The sequence below is a fragment of the Cavia porcellus genome, unplaced genomic scaffold, assembly GCF_034190915.1.
Source record: "Cavia porcellus strain 051 isolate PalLab524CR breed Dunkin Hartley unplaced genomic scaffold, mCavPor4.1 scaffold_30, whole genome shotgun sequence".
Lineage (NCBI taxonomy): Eukaryota > Metazoa > Chordata > Mammalia > Rodentia > Caviidae > Cavia > Cavia porcellus.
Window position 1 is genome coordinate 28,447,679 of NW_026947513.1, and position 18,045 is coordinate 28,465,723.

General features: G+C 38.8%; 1 protein-coding gene across 1 annotated transcript in view; it reads right to left on the reverse strand.

The window, feature by feature from the left end:
• Positions 1 to 219: 219 nt before the first annotated feature.
• Lrrc66 (leucine rich repeat containing 66) overlaps positions 220 to 18,045 on the reverse strand; it is a 38,828-nt gene continuing 21,002 nt past the window's right edge. The window contains exon 4 of the mRNA XM_063240603.1: positions 220 to 4,397. Coding sequence (XP_063096673.1) covers positions 2,696 to 4,228 — 1,533 coding nt within the window. The 5' untranslated portion in view covers positions 4,229 to 4,397 and the 3' untranslated portion in view covers positions 220 to 2,695. The remainder of the gene's footprint in view (positions 4,398 to 18,045) is intronic.

An 18,045-nucleotide genomic window follows, 5' to 3' on the forward strand; every position in this document is an offset into this window, starting at 1 on the left:
TTGGTATTGGTCCCCTTCTAGGATTCTCAGATTTACAACCATATCACAAAACCCACAACAAGAGTTTCAAAATGGTAGTGGCCAACAGTATCAGGAGCTGCAGGGTTATTTATGATGAAGTCTGAAAGTTGCAGTTGGAGGTTGCTGGTGACCTCCAGTGGCTGGGCTAGAAGGATGAGCTGCAACTTGACTACGGCAAGGAAGATGATGAGACAGTGACAGGGTGGTATTTTCTTGCTTTAATTTTAAAGTTGAAAGGACTTGAGCATGCTTACAGACTACGAGAAGGATCTATTTGATGAGGAGAGCTTAGAAATACAGGAACTGGAAACATGAATGAGTCTGTCTCCAGAGCTGCAACAAGAAGGATTATTCTTGAAGGAAAAATATTGATTTCTTCTTAGGATGGAAGAAAAGAATGATGGCAGATATGGATATAAATATGTTTTCAGCTGTGGGGTAGGGGAGAGAGGGACTTTCTTCTTGAAAACCTAAATTTTCTCAGTGAAAGTTTAAAACAGTGATTGTGAGCAGTAGGGGAGAAATTGATCACGGCCCAGTAATGGTCCCTGGAGTTTTTCTGAAATAAATTAATAAACAATTGATATTAATGATATCATAGAATATATGATGAGGAAAAATGTCATGAGATGGAATTAAAAAGGTAAAATGTGTCTGATGTATGGAATTTGGCTTCTATATAGACAATGGAAGCTGTAAAAGGTTTTTGAGCAATGGGATGATGAATTAAATATAAGATTAAAGATCACAACAATCTAGATGATGGACAAAGGATAGACAAAGGATGACAATCTCCTTATTTGGGGATTGAAAATAGACATAACAAAGTTAAGGGTTACTTTGGACTTAGATCCCACAGGACTCATTAGGATGTGATGAGGTCGACTGGCATGCTCCTGGGGCCCATTCACCAGTCCATATCATCTGTGTAAATTCTTGTTTAGCACAAATCGCCTAGCCCCATTCAGGCTGCCATGCCTAGACATTGTCCTTGTAGACATTCAGGAACTTCTACTGTACTGGGGTTTAGAGGCTACTTAGATGTAGACAATGAAAGTCAGAGCTAATTAGACATTATGCCTTGGCTTACATGGTGGGTGCCATGATACTGTCAACCAAGAAAGGAACTATGGGAAGTCATGTTTGTAAAGCAAAAGGGTGATTTCTAGGTTCCAGGATGGCTTTATGTGGATCTGAGCAACTGGAGTTGAGGGACATGAGTCTGGAACTTGGGAGGTTGGGTGGGTCCAATCATGCAAAGCTGGCATTGTCTATGTCAAACTGGTTGACAGCTGGGTCCATGTTGGCCAGATCTTTCCATCAGCTCTGAAAAAAAATTTGTCTTGACTCTACTCAAGTTTGCTATTATTTCACTATTCCCCAGGGTTGGCAAAGGGGTTTTAAAGACAGTCTGGACAGAAACCCTTGAGGAATATTGTTCTTAAAAGGGCAAGCAAAGAAGAGAGCCCAATACTAAAAATTTAAAAAAAAAGTTGGGGAAATTGGAGACAATCAGACCTGAAGAGTCAGTCACATCAAGGATGGGCTCATCAGGGAAAATGGTTTTTCTTTTACAGAAAACATCACTTCTTTTCTTCAAAATTGATTTTTAATTTGCATTTTGTTCTAGAAAATGGTTCTTCTTCTCTTTTAATGTAACTTATTTAAAAATCTCTTAGAGCTGCTCTGAATCCTTCCAATTTTGCAGTTTCATGATTACCCTCCAGAAAGTTATGCTAGTCTTTGTGCAGAATTCATTAAAACATGTTCAGCATTTTTATGTAGGTACTTCGATATGTACTAAAAAATGTCACTTGAGTTCCTTTTATCAAGTTGAATGTTCTTGTCTTTGTCATAGTGGAGCTGTTCTTCACACAGAGAGCAGCTCCTAAGTCAGACTAGTCTGAGTCTGTGTTTGAGCATGGAAGTTAATGGTCTTTTTCGAAATACAATGATTTCCCCCCCTGGATATTTACCCCAGACTCCATCACTCAATTGACCTGTTTTTGTTTTTTTTTTTTTTTGGTACTGGGGATCAAACTCATGATCTTGCATTTGCAGGTTTCTGTGTTCTTAATTGGATTTATTTGGAAGCTCTGTTAAAGTCAGTGGTTGGTTTTAGGACCATCTCCAAAATATTCTCCCCATCTTTTTTACATGGAAGATCTGGCTTAACACCACAGAAGTGTAAAAATCATGTTTAGTGTTATGGCCTTTCTAAAATCACAGTGCCCAAGTTGGATGGACACAAGCCCCTTGTTTGGGTCATTGTCCACCCAATTGGAATTCAGGTTGTCCCTTTGAGAATTTTGTTGTGTCTTAAGTTTTCTTGTGCAGTGATCTTTGTCACTTTCTTTCTTTCTTTTTTTTTCTTTTCTCTCTCTCTCTCTCTCTCTCTCTCTCTCTCTCTCTCTCTCTCTCTCTCTCTCTCTTTCTTTTTGGTACCAAGGATTGAACTCATGACCTTGCACTTGTCAGGCAGCTGCTTATGCTGCTGAGCTATTTAGCTCCTGTAGGGATCTTGAATGGAGGACTTTTTGAGCTCTATTTCCTGAACACCAGGCTCACATCAGCAAATGTCTTAGTCTCTTTCATGGCAGACTCTCTTCTCAGGATCTGAAGGAACTTCATCAGAATGTGGTGGTGTTGGTGGCAAAGGGTCCACATTTGAAAATTATAGATCTTGAAGTGAGTAAAGCCATTGCACTGGCTCAGGCTGATAATCCATGTCATGAATTAACATGGCTGGAATCTCATCACTTGAAGGACTATGACTCAGTGATTTGGACCAGCTTAGTGGATTCTCAGATTCATTAGTGTAAGAGGAACTTTCCAAATCACTCTTATACAAATCAGAATCTGGATCAGAAATGAGATGTTTTGCAAAATGATCTTCCTGAGTTGCATATTTCCCTGGAATCTTTTGGCAGGGGATGTTGTCCTCAAGATTTTCTACTGGCATCACATTGTCCTTATATTCTACAACATTCTTGTCCTGTACAGGCTCAGCGGCCCCACAGCTCTCCTCTTTGCCAGGTATTTCTTCTCCAATCACATCCCTTGCACCTTCTGAGTCCTCTGAACTCAGGGTAAACAAAGACCCCTCATCAGAATCATAGTCATTCTCCATAATGTACTGAGGGTAAGAAAGGGAACCTTTCTGTGCTGGCCCCTCAGTAGTAGCATTGAGGCCATAGTCCCATCTTGGTGGAAGGTCTGATGGGTCCACATATCTTGCATCACTGCGTGTGACCACACTGCTGAAGGCTGGTGGCTGTCCTTCAGCACTGGCCCCCAGGAGTCCTGGCTGCTGTTCACCCAGGAAGCTGGTGGAGTGGCTCACTTGTGTTCCCTTAGAGAATTCCATCCGTGAGCCCTGGATTTCCAAAGGTGACTGTGAAGGGCCCTCTATTTCCTTGCTTTCTCCGGCCCTCAGTACATTGGTATATGTGAGCATTTGGGGGGTGGAAGCTGTCATTTCTCTTGACAGTGACGGATCTAATTCATTCACATCATTACGGTTTGAGTCAGAGACAGTGAAATCTGCGAAAGAGATGCCCACTGAATGCCTATCAAGTGAATATTCTGGGGTCACAGTTTCATAATTTAATTCATTGAGAATATCATTCTTAGATACATAGTCCTGTGCTGCTGCATTTATTTCACTGTTAGCAGCATTTGGTTGTTGGTAGGGAGCAGAATGAGCTGCACTGCCATTTGAAAGCACCCTGTCTTCTCTCTTTCCTGCCCTCTGGTTGTCTCTGAGTTGTTCTGAGCTGTGCTGATTGCCAGGCTCCTTTCTTGTGTTTCCCGAATTTCTATCAAGAATGGCAGTGGCATATGGGATTGTCTCTTGTGCCATGTAAAGGTCTTCATTCTCATAGAGGACTGAATGATGAAAAGCTTGGTGCAAATCCGCCCCTGGGTGCGGCATGCTCCTTGTAGCTTCAACTCCATCATAGAAGCCCTCGTTTGTATAAGCATTGTCTGAGCCATGGCTTTTATTCCTTTTGTCCCAGCATATTAGTGACAGTTTGTCAACATAGGGCCTTAGGAAAACTCCCATGCAGAAAGCCAGGATGAATGTGATGATCACCGACAGGCAGATAGCTAGGGTGAAGTCCTGGATTGCAACATCACTCCTGCCTGTGGCTTGCAGGTCTCCGATGTCTCTAAGCCCTCTTGGTGGCTGTTCCTGAACCTCCATGGCATCAGTGCCTGGGCATGCCTCCTCCTGGGTGGAGTAAATGTGGGCTCCTCCTTGGAGACTATGTGTTGCTTTCCATGAAGCTCTTCTTCTGGTTCAGAGTAATGCAAAGGGAATGTCTCCCTGGAAATTCTTCTTGTGGGAGTCTCCAGATATGCTTCCTTATACCCTGCAAATGGGAGAAAAGCACCATATAGTGAGAGGACAGAAGATTCCAGGAATTCTTGAAGTCCTCCTTAGTCCTTGTCTAGCTGTAGCTATATTTTGTATATATCTGTTACATGGTGACAAATAGTGCTTATCCATTCATCCATCTGTCCATTCATCCTTCCTTTCTTACCTAATGTCAACAGGATGTCTACGGCTCTGTGCACGTTTACATAAGGCTGTCTGGGGTCTGGAGTAGATATGCTGGTAGGCCCAGACTGCTCATGGGAGGGAAGAGCCAGACTTTAGAGGCAGCCACATCATCTCTCCTTCCTCCATACCCTTAACTATTCACATTTTCTGGAATAGTCCAACCCTCCTCTTTCCCCCTCTCTTGCCAGTAAGTCAGGCAACATTAGGTCTTCTGGTTCCTGATGTTCTGCCTGCCTCAGTCAGAATGCCAGCTGTATAAAATCATGAAACAAGTGTGGCTGACAATGTTCAGATGGCCTCTGCTCTTCCTGTGTTTCTTCTAAACCTGGAAAGCATTGAATGAGTCTTACTTTAATGGCAATCCTGATTTAGACAGAGTCCAGAGCTCTTTTTTCTTAATCTTTTTTTCCCCCAACATAGTTAATAGAGGGAATAAAGACACAACTCCCCAGAGTGTTTAACTTTAGTAACATTCTCGTTTGGTAGAGGATCAAGGAACAAATCAAAGGAAAATATACTTTTGAATGTGTGTTTGTTTTATGTATGTAGACTATCATATTTTCAAGGGTTAAGCAAACATTTCTGATAATGTTTCAGATTTTAAAAGTTCTTTATTTTTTAAATTTTATTTTAAAGCAGATAAAACAGAATGAAACCAAAGCAAACCAGTGTAACAGATACAGGACTTCAAAACATTAAAAAATCAACAATAGTTACCATAATACCTTTTAATGTCTTCAGAAGAGCTGCAGATAACTTCATAGTAAAAATCACACAGAACAGAATAGAATAGAAACAAAACAATGAATAGAAATAAAAACAAAACAATGAATGTAATAAAGGACTTCAAAACAAGCAAATAGTAAAGCCAAAATTGCTACCATAATATATCTTGTTATATTTGACACAGCTGTTCCTGCCAATGGATTTAACATAAATCAAACAAAACAAGAAGGAAGAAAACCCAACCCAGCAAAACAATGGAAATGGTATAGGACTTCAAAACAAGCAGAGAGGGAATTAACAATGGCCACAACCCTCAGAAGGAGAGCCCCCCTAGATGCCACACATCTGAACCTATGATCAGACCACTGGCCCTAGACCTGCAATGTTAGTGAAACCCCAAAGCACCACAGGCATCCAATTGCATTTCACTTCAATAGCTATCATTACAGCCTGTGTTTCTCTGGATAAAGTAGTTGTTTACAGGGAGGTAGCGATTGGTACTTGTTGTGTTGTGGGCTGCAAGAGGCCGGGGTCTGGCTTTTCCCAGTCCAGTGGCTGCCCACGCATGGTGATGGAACCTAGACTGAGCTTGTTTGCTGGTATGGCCTTGTTCTGTCTCTCCCAGTCCGCAAGTAAATTCTTTACTCGGTTGTTGAGAATTGGAGTAAAACTGTGTCCTTTTGAGGCTTCAGGGCAAAGTTCTTGTCTAGTGAAATTTCTGTTTCTGACTGAATTTCATGATTCTGAGTGATATGAGCCTGGTTTCATTGACCACAGGAAGAAAGTCATTCATGAACTGGAGCAAACAGTATGGCACACGACAATTCTGTGACACAGTCCCAGGTTGCTTAATGTCAGAGACCAACACTCTTGCTTTCAGAGGGACTGTTATTGTTTCAAAGGACACTAAGTTTTTAATGTGCATTTTCAGTTCAAGTGAAACCATTTCAGAGAAGAGTAGAGCTATAGATTTGTTGCAAATTATATCTCACTTTTCCACCCAGGATTCAGAAATGAAACTCTAGAAAGACTGCCAGGCTATTGTTGCACTGCTCTGGGTTGTCAAACAAGTCAATCTCCAAATGTAGAAATTCTAGAGCAACGATTATCACTGGTAGGGAAGTGGTCAAAGCATTGTTGCTGAGGTCTACAACCTGCTTGAGAAAAACAAATTTAGGATAGTTTGCGAACAAAGACACTTAGAGATAATACAAATAAGTTACCGAAAGATTTTGTTTATGTGCCTATGGAAATAGTGCTGGTTTGAAAGTCAGGCAATATTAGGTTTAAATCTGTGCTCAATTCCTAAAATCTCTGTATGTGTTGGCAAATTATTTACTTTCTGTTAGTCTACCTCCCAGGGTTGTTGTAAAAATTAATGTATACAAAATCTTTAAGCATGGTGTCTGTATGAGATGTGACCACAAACACAATGAATGGTTAAGTTTAAAAAAACTATTACAGTATAAGACACAAAGCCATTAATCCATCTTAACCCCCCTTCTAGGACCCCTTCCACCATTCTTGCCAACTTCTGAAGCATTGTTGGAAGTCCTTTTTGGTAAGTGTCTTCAGTTGTGTTGTTGTGCCTGCCTCAGTGTTCTGAGTCAATTCAAAACATTTATCTTTCATGGTCATTTTGACTTTGTAGAAGAACCACAAGTTGTACAATGCCAGATTTGGTGAGTAAGGTGGATAAGGACATGCTGTAGTGTCTTCATTTGATAGAAATTGCTGTAATGCATTTTTTAAAAAATTACATCTCATCTTACATGCCTCTTTTCCTTTCCTTCTTTCCTATGAGTTGTAAGTTGTACTGTTAAATAAAACCTAACTCTTACGTTATCAAGATCTAGAGTTGGATATACATCTAGAATTTCTAGAAACACCATAATTGGGGAAGTAGCAAAAGATGATAGATGATGAGGATAATGATTATGGTTGAACAAAAGTAGCAACAAAGACATGTTTCGCTTCAAATATTATTTTTAAGGATAGTAGTACATTTCTTTGTATCCATGGCTCTTCAATACTTGTGTAGTCTATCAGAAATGCAGCAGGAGACCAGGGACCAAAAAAGATACAGTGACTCTAGAGACACAGAGCAAGGTCCACTAAAGCTAGACCACGGCAGTGACATGACACAGCAGGGAAAGCTCCAGGTACTGTTTGTAGAACCCTGCTGTATACCAACCTGATAGTATATTTTACTTATAATATCTTCAATCCTCCCAATAAGCTTTTCATTTTTCCTTTTTTTTTTTCAGAAGAGGAAGCTGGGCTTAGCGACAGAATACACCTCACATAGATGCTGTCTTAGTAGTTACTTTTTCTTGTTGAACCAAAATGCCAACATACAATGTTAAAGGTGGGAAGATTTATTTAGAGCTTACAATCTACATAGGTTTCAGTCTAAGGCAGGGTAGCATGGCAGATAGGAATTGCAGAGAAACAGTTCATGGTGGGCAGAAGGGAGTAAAGCAAGCAAGTGAACAAAGTGCAAGTCACTAGGAACAGTGTCTTTCTGTCTCTTGTAGTACCCAGACCACCCACTTGTAGGCAGATGGCACACACACTTAATCCTAGCATGCCAGTCTTAAAATTACACCATGAATCAATCACACACTCTAGATCCAGCCACCTCTGAAAAATCCTTTCCTGTGACTGCATAGGGCTTTGGGGATATATTAAGACAAGCCATAACATTAACGCGAGGCCTTGTATATAGCATGTGCTCAGTGAAGAAGGTGGAGCTGTGATCGTAATTGGCTTTACAGCCCTCTCAGAACCTGAGTCTTCACTGCACTAGAGTGAGGAGGGGCTATGCTGAGGAAGCCTGGAGCAGGAGACACTAGTGTGGAGCATGGAGTTCAGGGTAGCAGAAGAGAAAATCACGAAACAATGTGCAAACCTTGTGTTTAAAAAAAAAAAGAGAGATTCTGTCTGAAAACCAGAGAGGCTAAATATTCCATCAAAGCCAAATAAACACCTGGAAAAATCAGCACTTATAGGTTGGGTTATATAAATTTCTAATAAGAGCTGATTGAAACTGTCAAATGGCAACACAAACAAAACCACTGGGAGTGAAATCTGAAACTTGTTATGAATCTAGGTAGTGAGGGTGGGAGACAAATAGTCTTTTAACTCTCAAAGGTAAATTGCTAAAACTAAGAGGTCAGAGGCAGACTGTGAAGAAAAACACCACTTGATTTTAACCTGGTCTTGCCTAGGATCAATAGCTTTCTCAGGTATGTTCCTCTCCTCACTAATAGACTGAAATAGTGTGCTGTTTTTCAAGTAGTTACTTTCCTTTTAATGTAGTAATTCATCCTATCATCTTATACTACAAACAAATCATGGCACGGAAAGCAAAATCTGAAGAGAAGAAAAAAATTAATAAAATAATCGAGGAAAAATGATTTCTGAGAAACCACTAAGCAGAATATTCTAACTTGCTGAAGAAATGCCCATCTATTGGCATGTGATAGGAGTGTACATTATGGGAGAAGCATGTAATGTTGTCTCAAAAATCACTGCTTCTAAAAAGAATGAGATAAGAAAAGAAATGTGAATCTGAAATGTCCATGAAATTTATTTCATTCCATTCATATAGGGAGATGAATTTGTGCTTTGAAAATCTACCTGGCCCTTGAAAAGAGTTCCACATGGGAAGACATAGACTAGTCCCACCGTTAAATTCATTTGTTGGAAGGACAGCAACATTCATTGTGATATTTAGCTCTCTGTTACCAAATATGCTCTTCATTTTCTAAAACCAGTTTTTACAGTTATTGCCAAGCATGTAAAAGGGGTAACTGAGAAGGAAGAATTAGATAACTCTTGGCAGTTCCAGGAAATTGAGAAGTTCCTCTATGTTTAAAACATTCTTGGCATTGGTTTTTACTTTGCCTGTGGCATCTATTACCTGTGAGTTTCAGAAGAATGATAAAGTACAGTAAGAATGCATAGGAAATAAAACACACCCAGGACAGATTACACATACAAATATACTTATCAGTATGCAATGTAGTAACTGAGGATCCCAATTTGACAAAGTTTTTTGTGGTGAATTGGGGAGCACTATCAAGATAAGTGGACTTTCTCATCTGTTCTAACAACTTCTGTGGTAGATGGATTCCAAGGTAGCCCCCAATAATCTTGCTTCCTGGTACCCGGACTCTTGAGTCATCTCCTGTTCTGGAGTGTGGGCAGGACATGTGATTTGTTTCCAGCCAACAGCAGGGTGATATCACTTCTGAGATTACATTACAGCACCTCTGGCTCCTCCAGCTCTAAGCAAGTTGTCCATTGTAAACGGCCCTACTGAGAAGCCACAGGACAGGAAACTGAGGGCAACCTTAGGCCAGCAGCATACAAGGAGCTGAACTCTTAGTCTCAAAGTCCCACAAGGAACAGTGTCCTGCCAGTGCCATGTGAATCCTCCTCCAGCTGGGCTTTCAGGTGTGACTTGGCCTTGGCTATCATTTTGCAGCCTCTTGATGGACCTCGAAGTAGTAGAGACTCCAGCTAGGCCATACCTAGATTCCTGACCCACAGAAATCATAAAATAATAGCCGTATGGGGTTTTAAGATGTTAAGTGTGTAGCAATTGTTATGCCACCATGGATATCTAATATACCTGTCCATGTCATCATCTTTCGTTCCTTTGTTAATCCAACAAGTATTTTTAAATATGTCTTAGCTAAAAATTGGAAAACAAGACCAGCATAATGTATGTCCTCAAAGAATATGCCATGTACTATTAGGGTTGGGGGCCAGGCATTATCAATCAACCATACCCCAAAGTAAAAGATTTCTGTTGGAATAAGCTGGCTCCAGAGTCCCCCTCCCTCACCACTGTTCCCTACCCTCCCTTGCATGGAGGAAGGCTCAGGAGCCAGTCTGATGGAAGGGACAGGGGAGAGCTGGGGATTTGTCTCACAGCCATGCTGGTAAAACATCAGTCTCTATGTCCAAGTTGCCGCATAGAACACCCAGTAGCTACCTGTGGCTATTGAGCAGATCAAATGTGGGCAGTGCACACTAGGATGTAAAATACACAACAGGTGCTGAACATTCAGCACAAAAAGGCAAGCTATCTAATTAGTGATTTTCATATTGATTATATGTTTGGGAGATGACATCTGAGGATATTGGTTTAACTAGTATTTACCACCCAAATGAAATTGACCTGTTTACTTTTACTTGTCAAATCTAGCTACTAGAACATTGAAATTGCATGTATGGCCCACATTATGCTTCTAGTGAGTGATATCAGCTGATATAACAGATGAGGCTGTGTGACAGAGGTTATGAAGTAGGGACACTGAACCGTGGGCCACACTGAACACCACAGTGCTGAAGGCCACACTGGTGGTTCTAAAGGATCACTTGGGATAGATGTCACAATATCCTCCTGAGGAGGAAGGCCTGCAGGAAGGTGCATGGAAAAGGGCTGAAGTTGCCAAACCCTGAGCGGGGGCTTGGGGTTCCTTGTTCCTCACACTCAGAGTTACTGAGACTTGAAGAGATGAACTGCAGTGTGAACAACTCCAATATGCGACACGGACTCCTTCCCCAACATGAGTCCAATTTTTATTTTTATTTTTTTGTCTGTTAGAGACAGGGTCTCACTATGCAGTCCAGGCTGGCCTTCAGCTCACTTTGTAGCCCAGGCTGGTCTCAAACTTGCTATGATCCTCCAGCTTCAGCCTCCTGAGTGCTGGAAAAACAGGCATGTGCCACCATGCCCAACAAGTCCAATTTTTAGAATGATCTTTGGCTCATGGTAAGTGCCAGACAAGCAAGTGCCATCACAGTTACCATTTTTATTATTTGATGCTCAATTTTGGCATGGAAACCTGGAAGGTCATTGGCCTTCAGTGGCTCATATAGTCCGGTTGTTGATGCCTGTGTCTGCCAGAGTGCTCCAGAGGGAGCTCCCCAGGTACTCCAGTTTGCATAAGACCCTTGGGAACTTTAACCAATCTTAAGTAAGGCAGGCAGCTTCATAAATAACAGGTTTAATATCTTACTATCAGTGAGTGGAAACTTGGAGTGAATTTCTTTTGATTTAGAAAAATGTGCTAATTCCTGCTGCTGAGTATTATATTTGAATAAAGTCCACACCCATTGTTGTGGCCTTTGATTTCTGAGGCAAGAAAGAGATCTCAGCTCTCATAGATTTTAAAACAGACTTACATGTTTGCGTTAATAGCCATTACAGCTGGACATCAAGAAACTCCTCAATGGACATACCTTGTAATAGACCTTATGTTTGCATATGCAAGATAGCATAAAAATAAATTTATAGTAATATATATAATATATATTTATAATAATATTTAATTTGTAATAATATTAAAGCCTTTACTTTTTTGAGGTCCTTGAAGGCATCTACGTGAATCCTGAATATCTGGCTGCTCTTTAATTTGAAGCTCTCCAGTTGCAGGCAGTTATAAAAATCACATATTCTATTGAATGACAGATCCAAACTCTGCAAGGACCTTAGTTTCCATAGTCCTGTTAAAATTAAGAAGCAACTGAAACCTAAACTGGTGGTAGTTACTTAAAGTAGTATTTGTAAAGGTAGAAAATTGATGAGCCATTAGACATTAATGGCTGACTAATGACACAGTGCTAAGCACGGTAAGTTAACATTATGAAATAGTAGGTGGTCTTAAAAAAGAATGAGACTGCCAGCTGTGGTGGCACACACCTGTGATCCCAGCACTCAGGAGGCCACGGCAGGAGGAGTGCTGTGAGTTCAAGGACAGCCTGAACTGCACAGGGAAATCCTATCTCAAAAAGACAAATAATAATAATAATAAATAAAAATTGAACTCACATTGGGGGAGGAGTTTGTTTAAAAAAAAGAGAGAAAGAGAATGGGACAGATCCACATAAAAACACAAGAAAGGAAAATCTAAGTTGCAGAATACTATAAAGTATAATTCCTATTTTTTCCTGGGGTGGAGGAACTGTATATACACTTATATATATATTATTTTGAGAAATAAGCCTGGAAGGAGATGAATGAAACTGTTGGTTCTTGTTACATTTAGGTAGGAGCTGAGTAAGGGCACATTCTTTTAGATGAGATTTAGATGTGTGTGAAGATGACAGACAGCTATGTTTTTTTGTGCTCATGTTTTAACCAAAAATATGAATATGAAGGATAGATCAAGACTATATGTTTAGGGGATGGGGATTTAGCTCAGTGGCATAAGTACCTGCCTGGCAAGCGTGAGGTCATGAGTTCGATCCCGGCACCAAAAACAAAAAACAGAAACAAACAAAAAAACCCTGTATGTTTCAAAAATAATTGTGAACCTGGTATGGCGGCATAATCCTATAATCTCAGCACTCTGAGAGGGTGAGACAGGAGGATTACAAGTTTGAACACGGTCTGGATAATTTAGCTTCTTTGTGAGGCCTTGACTCAAAATTAAGATCTATCTCTGTCTCTCTCTCTGTCTCTGTCTCTGTGTCACTCTAACAATCATATATCTGTGGAATGGGGATGTAGCTCAGTATAAAAGCCCTGAGTTCAACTGCCAGTACCAAAAACAAACAAATAAACAAAAAACAAAAAAAGGAGAACCATAGCTGATACTTGGTTGTCACATGCTAGTGAGACATATTCTCACATTGGTTCATAAACTGCCATTGCCTGAGTCCCTGTGTGCTGCCCCATAGCCCTAAGCACTTCCGTCTGTCCTCCCCAACCTCCCTAACTCAGCAGGACCCTGCTCCAGTGTCTCAACTAGGAGGCAGCCAACTGGAGTCCAGGCTAAAGGCTAGCTGTGAAATATTCTGAATATAGCCTCTGGAAGAATATTTCTTACATGTTTTATTATGCAGGCATATGTATCTAGGAGGAAAAAATGCAACATAAGACACCAAACATATAGTTTCCTATTTTCATGATACCTGTCTGACCTATTTAGGGATGTGCAGTCATGGTTCCTAAAATATCTTGGTGTTAACCTGAATTGAATAGGAGCTCAGTGGAGAGGGAGAATCATGATTAGCTATGAAATGAAGGGAATAAAGTATTTTCAAACTCCTACTTAACTGTGAGCTCCTTTTATGCTCTAAATATTTCACAAATACCTCCTTTTACAAAGTTCTGGGGGTTATCACCATTCTACAAACAAAAATACCTCAATGTAGCAAAGTAAGAACTTTCTCAGCATCGTAGTAGGGGTAGCTGGGATCAAAACTCAGCTTTAATCACCATCATCCTTTAACTGTGTTCCTTTTTTTATTGAAAGAATAAAAAGATATGAGCAGGACCTTGCAACAGAATTTGAGCTAGAGGAAGACAGACAGTAGGACTCTAGGCAGAGGACAGATCTGAGGCATAGAATATATAATGAAACCACCAAATGTACCGGGGGTTGTTTAGCTATTCTGTGTGTGCCATGGAGTTAATAGAGATATGTAAAGGGATATAAGAGACTGAGTTGTGTTCATCCTTGTGACTTTGATATCAGTAAGGTCTCTATGACTCTGTTACCGTCCTTAAATTGTTTCTCACAGCTGGAGTTGAGATCTATCTTTGATTACAATGATCTTCAAGCATTTTGACCCAAATGGAAGTCAAGCCTAACAGTGTGGATTATGGTTTAGCAAACATTCACATTCTTGTGAACAGAATACACTCCTTACAACATTGAGTTGACTTGGACTGCATGACTTGCTTTGGATAATAGGTTAGCAGAGGTGTCAGAGCAAAGATTTCAAACATGCCTACGTGGTGGGACTTGCTCTCTTGGCTCCTGCCAGTCCTGTGAAAGAACATGACTTGGAAGGCCTATTGTCCAAATGAGGGACATGCACAATAGACTTGGAGCTACTGTGTCATCGTCCAGATATTAGGCGCAATCCCTTGAGGAGTGACAGTTGACTGTAACAGAGTTAGAGTTGCTTTTGGCTGCCATGTTGTTTTTCTTACTTACAAAGTCCTGTAGTGAGATCAGCTTTAGGTGACTACAAGTGAATTATGCTGGACTATTTTCTAAGTGCTGACATATTTGTGAGTGGACTGATGCTGGACTGAAACAGAAGACAGAAGCTGTTGATAGGCTAGAGTCAAATGTGGTTTACCAGTGTGGTCTCTGAAAAACCCAGGGCATTTTATCCATGTAGTCCTGGAAGGGTTGTAGTCGGGGTACTCTGCCACTAAAATTTCAGGAAAAGATCTCCTAACTCAGGTGAATCCCAAGGATCAATCATACACAGTCTAAACAATCAAATAAACTCCAGCTGAATTAAAAACACAATCTTCCTGGAATTTGAGAATGTGAGTCACTTATAATTCAGAGCTTGAGTAAAGTAAACACAAAGGAAGTTGTTTTTATTTTTTTCCCTGAAAATACACACAAAGGAAGGCATTATAAGGGAAATCATCAATATATATATTTTCCATCAATATATTTGAATAGAAAATTTAATGTGAGTATATATTTGGAACACTATGCAAAGGATGAAGATGAGAGTATGTTTTCATTTGAAACAATGTGAACAGAAGGTAATAGCAAAATTTTTAAAATACTATTTTTAATTATCAGCCTAGAATTTTTTATTGAATGAAAGCATATTTTTAAAATGAAGGTAAATAAAGACTTTTCAGATAGGCAACATTTTGAAAAAAATCAACAGTAGACACACACTAAAAGAAATATTTAAGGAAGTCCTTTAGCTAGAAGAAAGATGCGCCATCATAATCCCAAGATAAAATTCCAAACACTATAATGCCAAATGCTAAAATTCCAAAATATCCAAATTCCTAAAGTATAAAAATCCTAAAAAATACAATCTCAAAATATTAAATTCAAATATGTTGAAATCCAAAGCACAATTTCACCCTGAAAACTGAAATACTAAAAACATACTTCCTATAAAAAGGTGGGGGTGGAGCTAAAATCTCAGGAAGTTATTCATGCAATTTTGGTGGTGAAGCGTTATTTCTAGAGGATCTGTGAGAGTGCCCGAGTGGCCTAGCTGGGGAAGCTCTGCCCTCAGTGTGGGTGCTCACCACTGCAAAACAAATAATGCTCAACGAGAAGCCAGATGGAAAAGTATATGTCCTGTAGGATTCCCTTATACAAAATTCTAGAAAAGGCAACTGAGTCTACAGTGACAGAAAGCAGATCAGCAATTACTTCAGGATGGGAGATGGTGAGGGGCAGGAACGAGAAATCACAGAGGGTCACGAGGAAACTTTTGGAGTGACAGGTATGTTCACTGTTTTGAGTGATGGTTTCATGGGTGCATAAACATATGCTACTCATTGTGTATCAATTATACCTTAATAAGCCTATGTTTAAAAATTAAACGAGTGGTAATTTCTAACTAAAGTTTATGGGGTATATTGCTGGAGTGATTAAAACATTCTAAAATTAGATAGTAGTAACTGTTGCACAACTCTGAACATATTAAAAACTACTGGAGCATAAATTATTTATTTAGGTACTGGGATTCTAACTTAGGACCTTGCACTTGCCAGGAAGGTGCTTGGGCTGCTGAGTTACAGTTCTGGCCCTGAAGCATAAATTTAAAAGAATGAATTTTGTGGTATATAAATCTTTATAAAACACTGTAAAAAGAAGTAAAAGGACGGAAAAGTTTATACTATAGGACAGCAGTAAAAAACAAATTTGAAGTGGTTAATATAAAAACTTAATATTCCTTTACTAAGGAAAAAGAAATCACATGATAAGAAACTGATTCACCTAGAAGATATGATACTCCTAAACATTTATGCACTTAACAAGAGAACTTCTGAATACTTGAACAAACATGAAAATGCACAAAACCAAACTGAACTGTAAAGACAAATTCAGACTTCAGAGTTATAATGAAAAAAATTTAATACCTCTCTCAGTAACTATTAGAACAAGAAAAGAGAAAATCAATAAGGCAAAAGGAGATACAAATATCATCAACCAACTTAATATAATTGATTTAAAACACTTCATCCAAAAGAAACAGAATACATTTTTTCCAAGTACACATAGATACACATAGACCACATTTTGGACCATAAAGCAGTAATAAATTTAAAGGAGTTGAAGACACAGAAAATATACTCTTAGATTAGACAGCATTAAATTAAAAAAAAATAAAGGGAAAGGTCTCTGGGAATCCATAAGGTAGTTGGAAAACTAATAATATACTTATAAATAATACTTGGCACAAAGAAGATATAAAAAAATAAAATGTTTTGACTTGGATCAAAACAAAAATGCATATCAAAATTTGTGAGATGTAGCTGCATTAATTCTTAGAGGGAAATTTATTATATGATAGGCATATATATTAGAAAAGAAGAAAAATCTCAAATCAATGACCTCAGCTTCTTGCTTAAAAATTCCCAAAAGTAAATTAACTGAAAGCAAGCAGAAGAAAGAAAATAAAGAGTAGAGAAGGAGTAAATTAATATGAAATGGAAAAATAATAGGGGAAATCAACAATCTAAACAGCTGGTTTTATGGAAATAGAGTCAATAATAAATAAAATTTAGTCTGATAAAGACACAGATTACTCATATCAGTAATGAGATAGGTGGCATTATTATACGGTCTATAGATACTAAAGAGTGATGGGATATTATGAACAAATTTATGCCAATAGATTCGATAATTTACATGAAATGGTCAAATTCCTTGAAAGGCTTAAACTACCAAGCAACAGATAATCTACAGACCCCTGTAATTGTTAAAAAAAACTGAACTCAGTTATAAACACTTCCTACAAAGAAAACTGAAGGTTCAGACAGCTTCACTAGAGGAATTCTACCAAACATTTGTGGAAGAAATGAAGCCAATTCTAAACAAACTTTTCCAGAAAAATTAAAGAGCAATAAATATCTCCCAACTCATTTTATGAGGCCTGTAACACTCTGATACACAACCAGACCCAAATATTAAAAAAAAATAAAACAGTCCCAATATTTCGCCTGAACACAGATGCAAAATTACTTAACAGAATTGAATCCAAGAATAATTAAAAAGAATAGTATATTGACACTAAATGGAATTCATCTCAGGAATGCAAAGTTGGTTTTAATGTTAGAAAATTTGTATAACTTTTCATATAAACAGTCTAAAAAGAAAAAATGTGATTATCTCAATAGATTCATATTTGACAAAAGCAACCATTTGTAACTGGTAAAACCTCTCAGCAAACTAAGAATACAGAGAATTTCATTACCCTGATACAAAGCATATGTGAAAAACCAATAACTAACATCATACTTTACAATGGAAGACTGAATGCTTTTCCTCTAAAATTAGGAATAAAACAAAGGGGGATATCCACTCTCACTACTTCTGTTCCACACTGTAGTTGAGGTCCTAGCCAGAGCAATAAGGTAAGTAAAAGATATCCAGAAAGAAAGAAAACTATTTTTATTTGCTGCAACCATGATTATTAATCTTGTGGATAACCCTAAAGAATCAACCAAAAAAAAAAAATGACTAGACCCTAGAAGTAATCCTGGGAAAGTTGCAGAATAAAAGATAAAGATATAAAGATTAATTGTTATTTTATATGCTAGTAATGAAAAATGATTTCATTTAAATATCAAATGTATGAAATACACAGGGTTGAATCTGACAAAACACACGCAAGGCATGTCCACTGAAAATTATGACACTGTTGAGAGGCCTCAATAAATGTGTAGATGTCTTACACTTGTGCACAGGAGGACTTAATAATTGTTG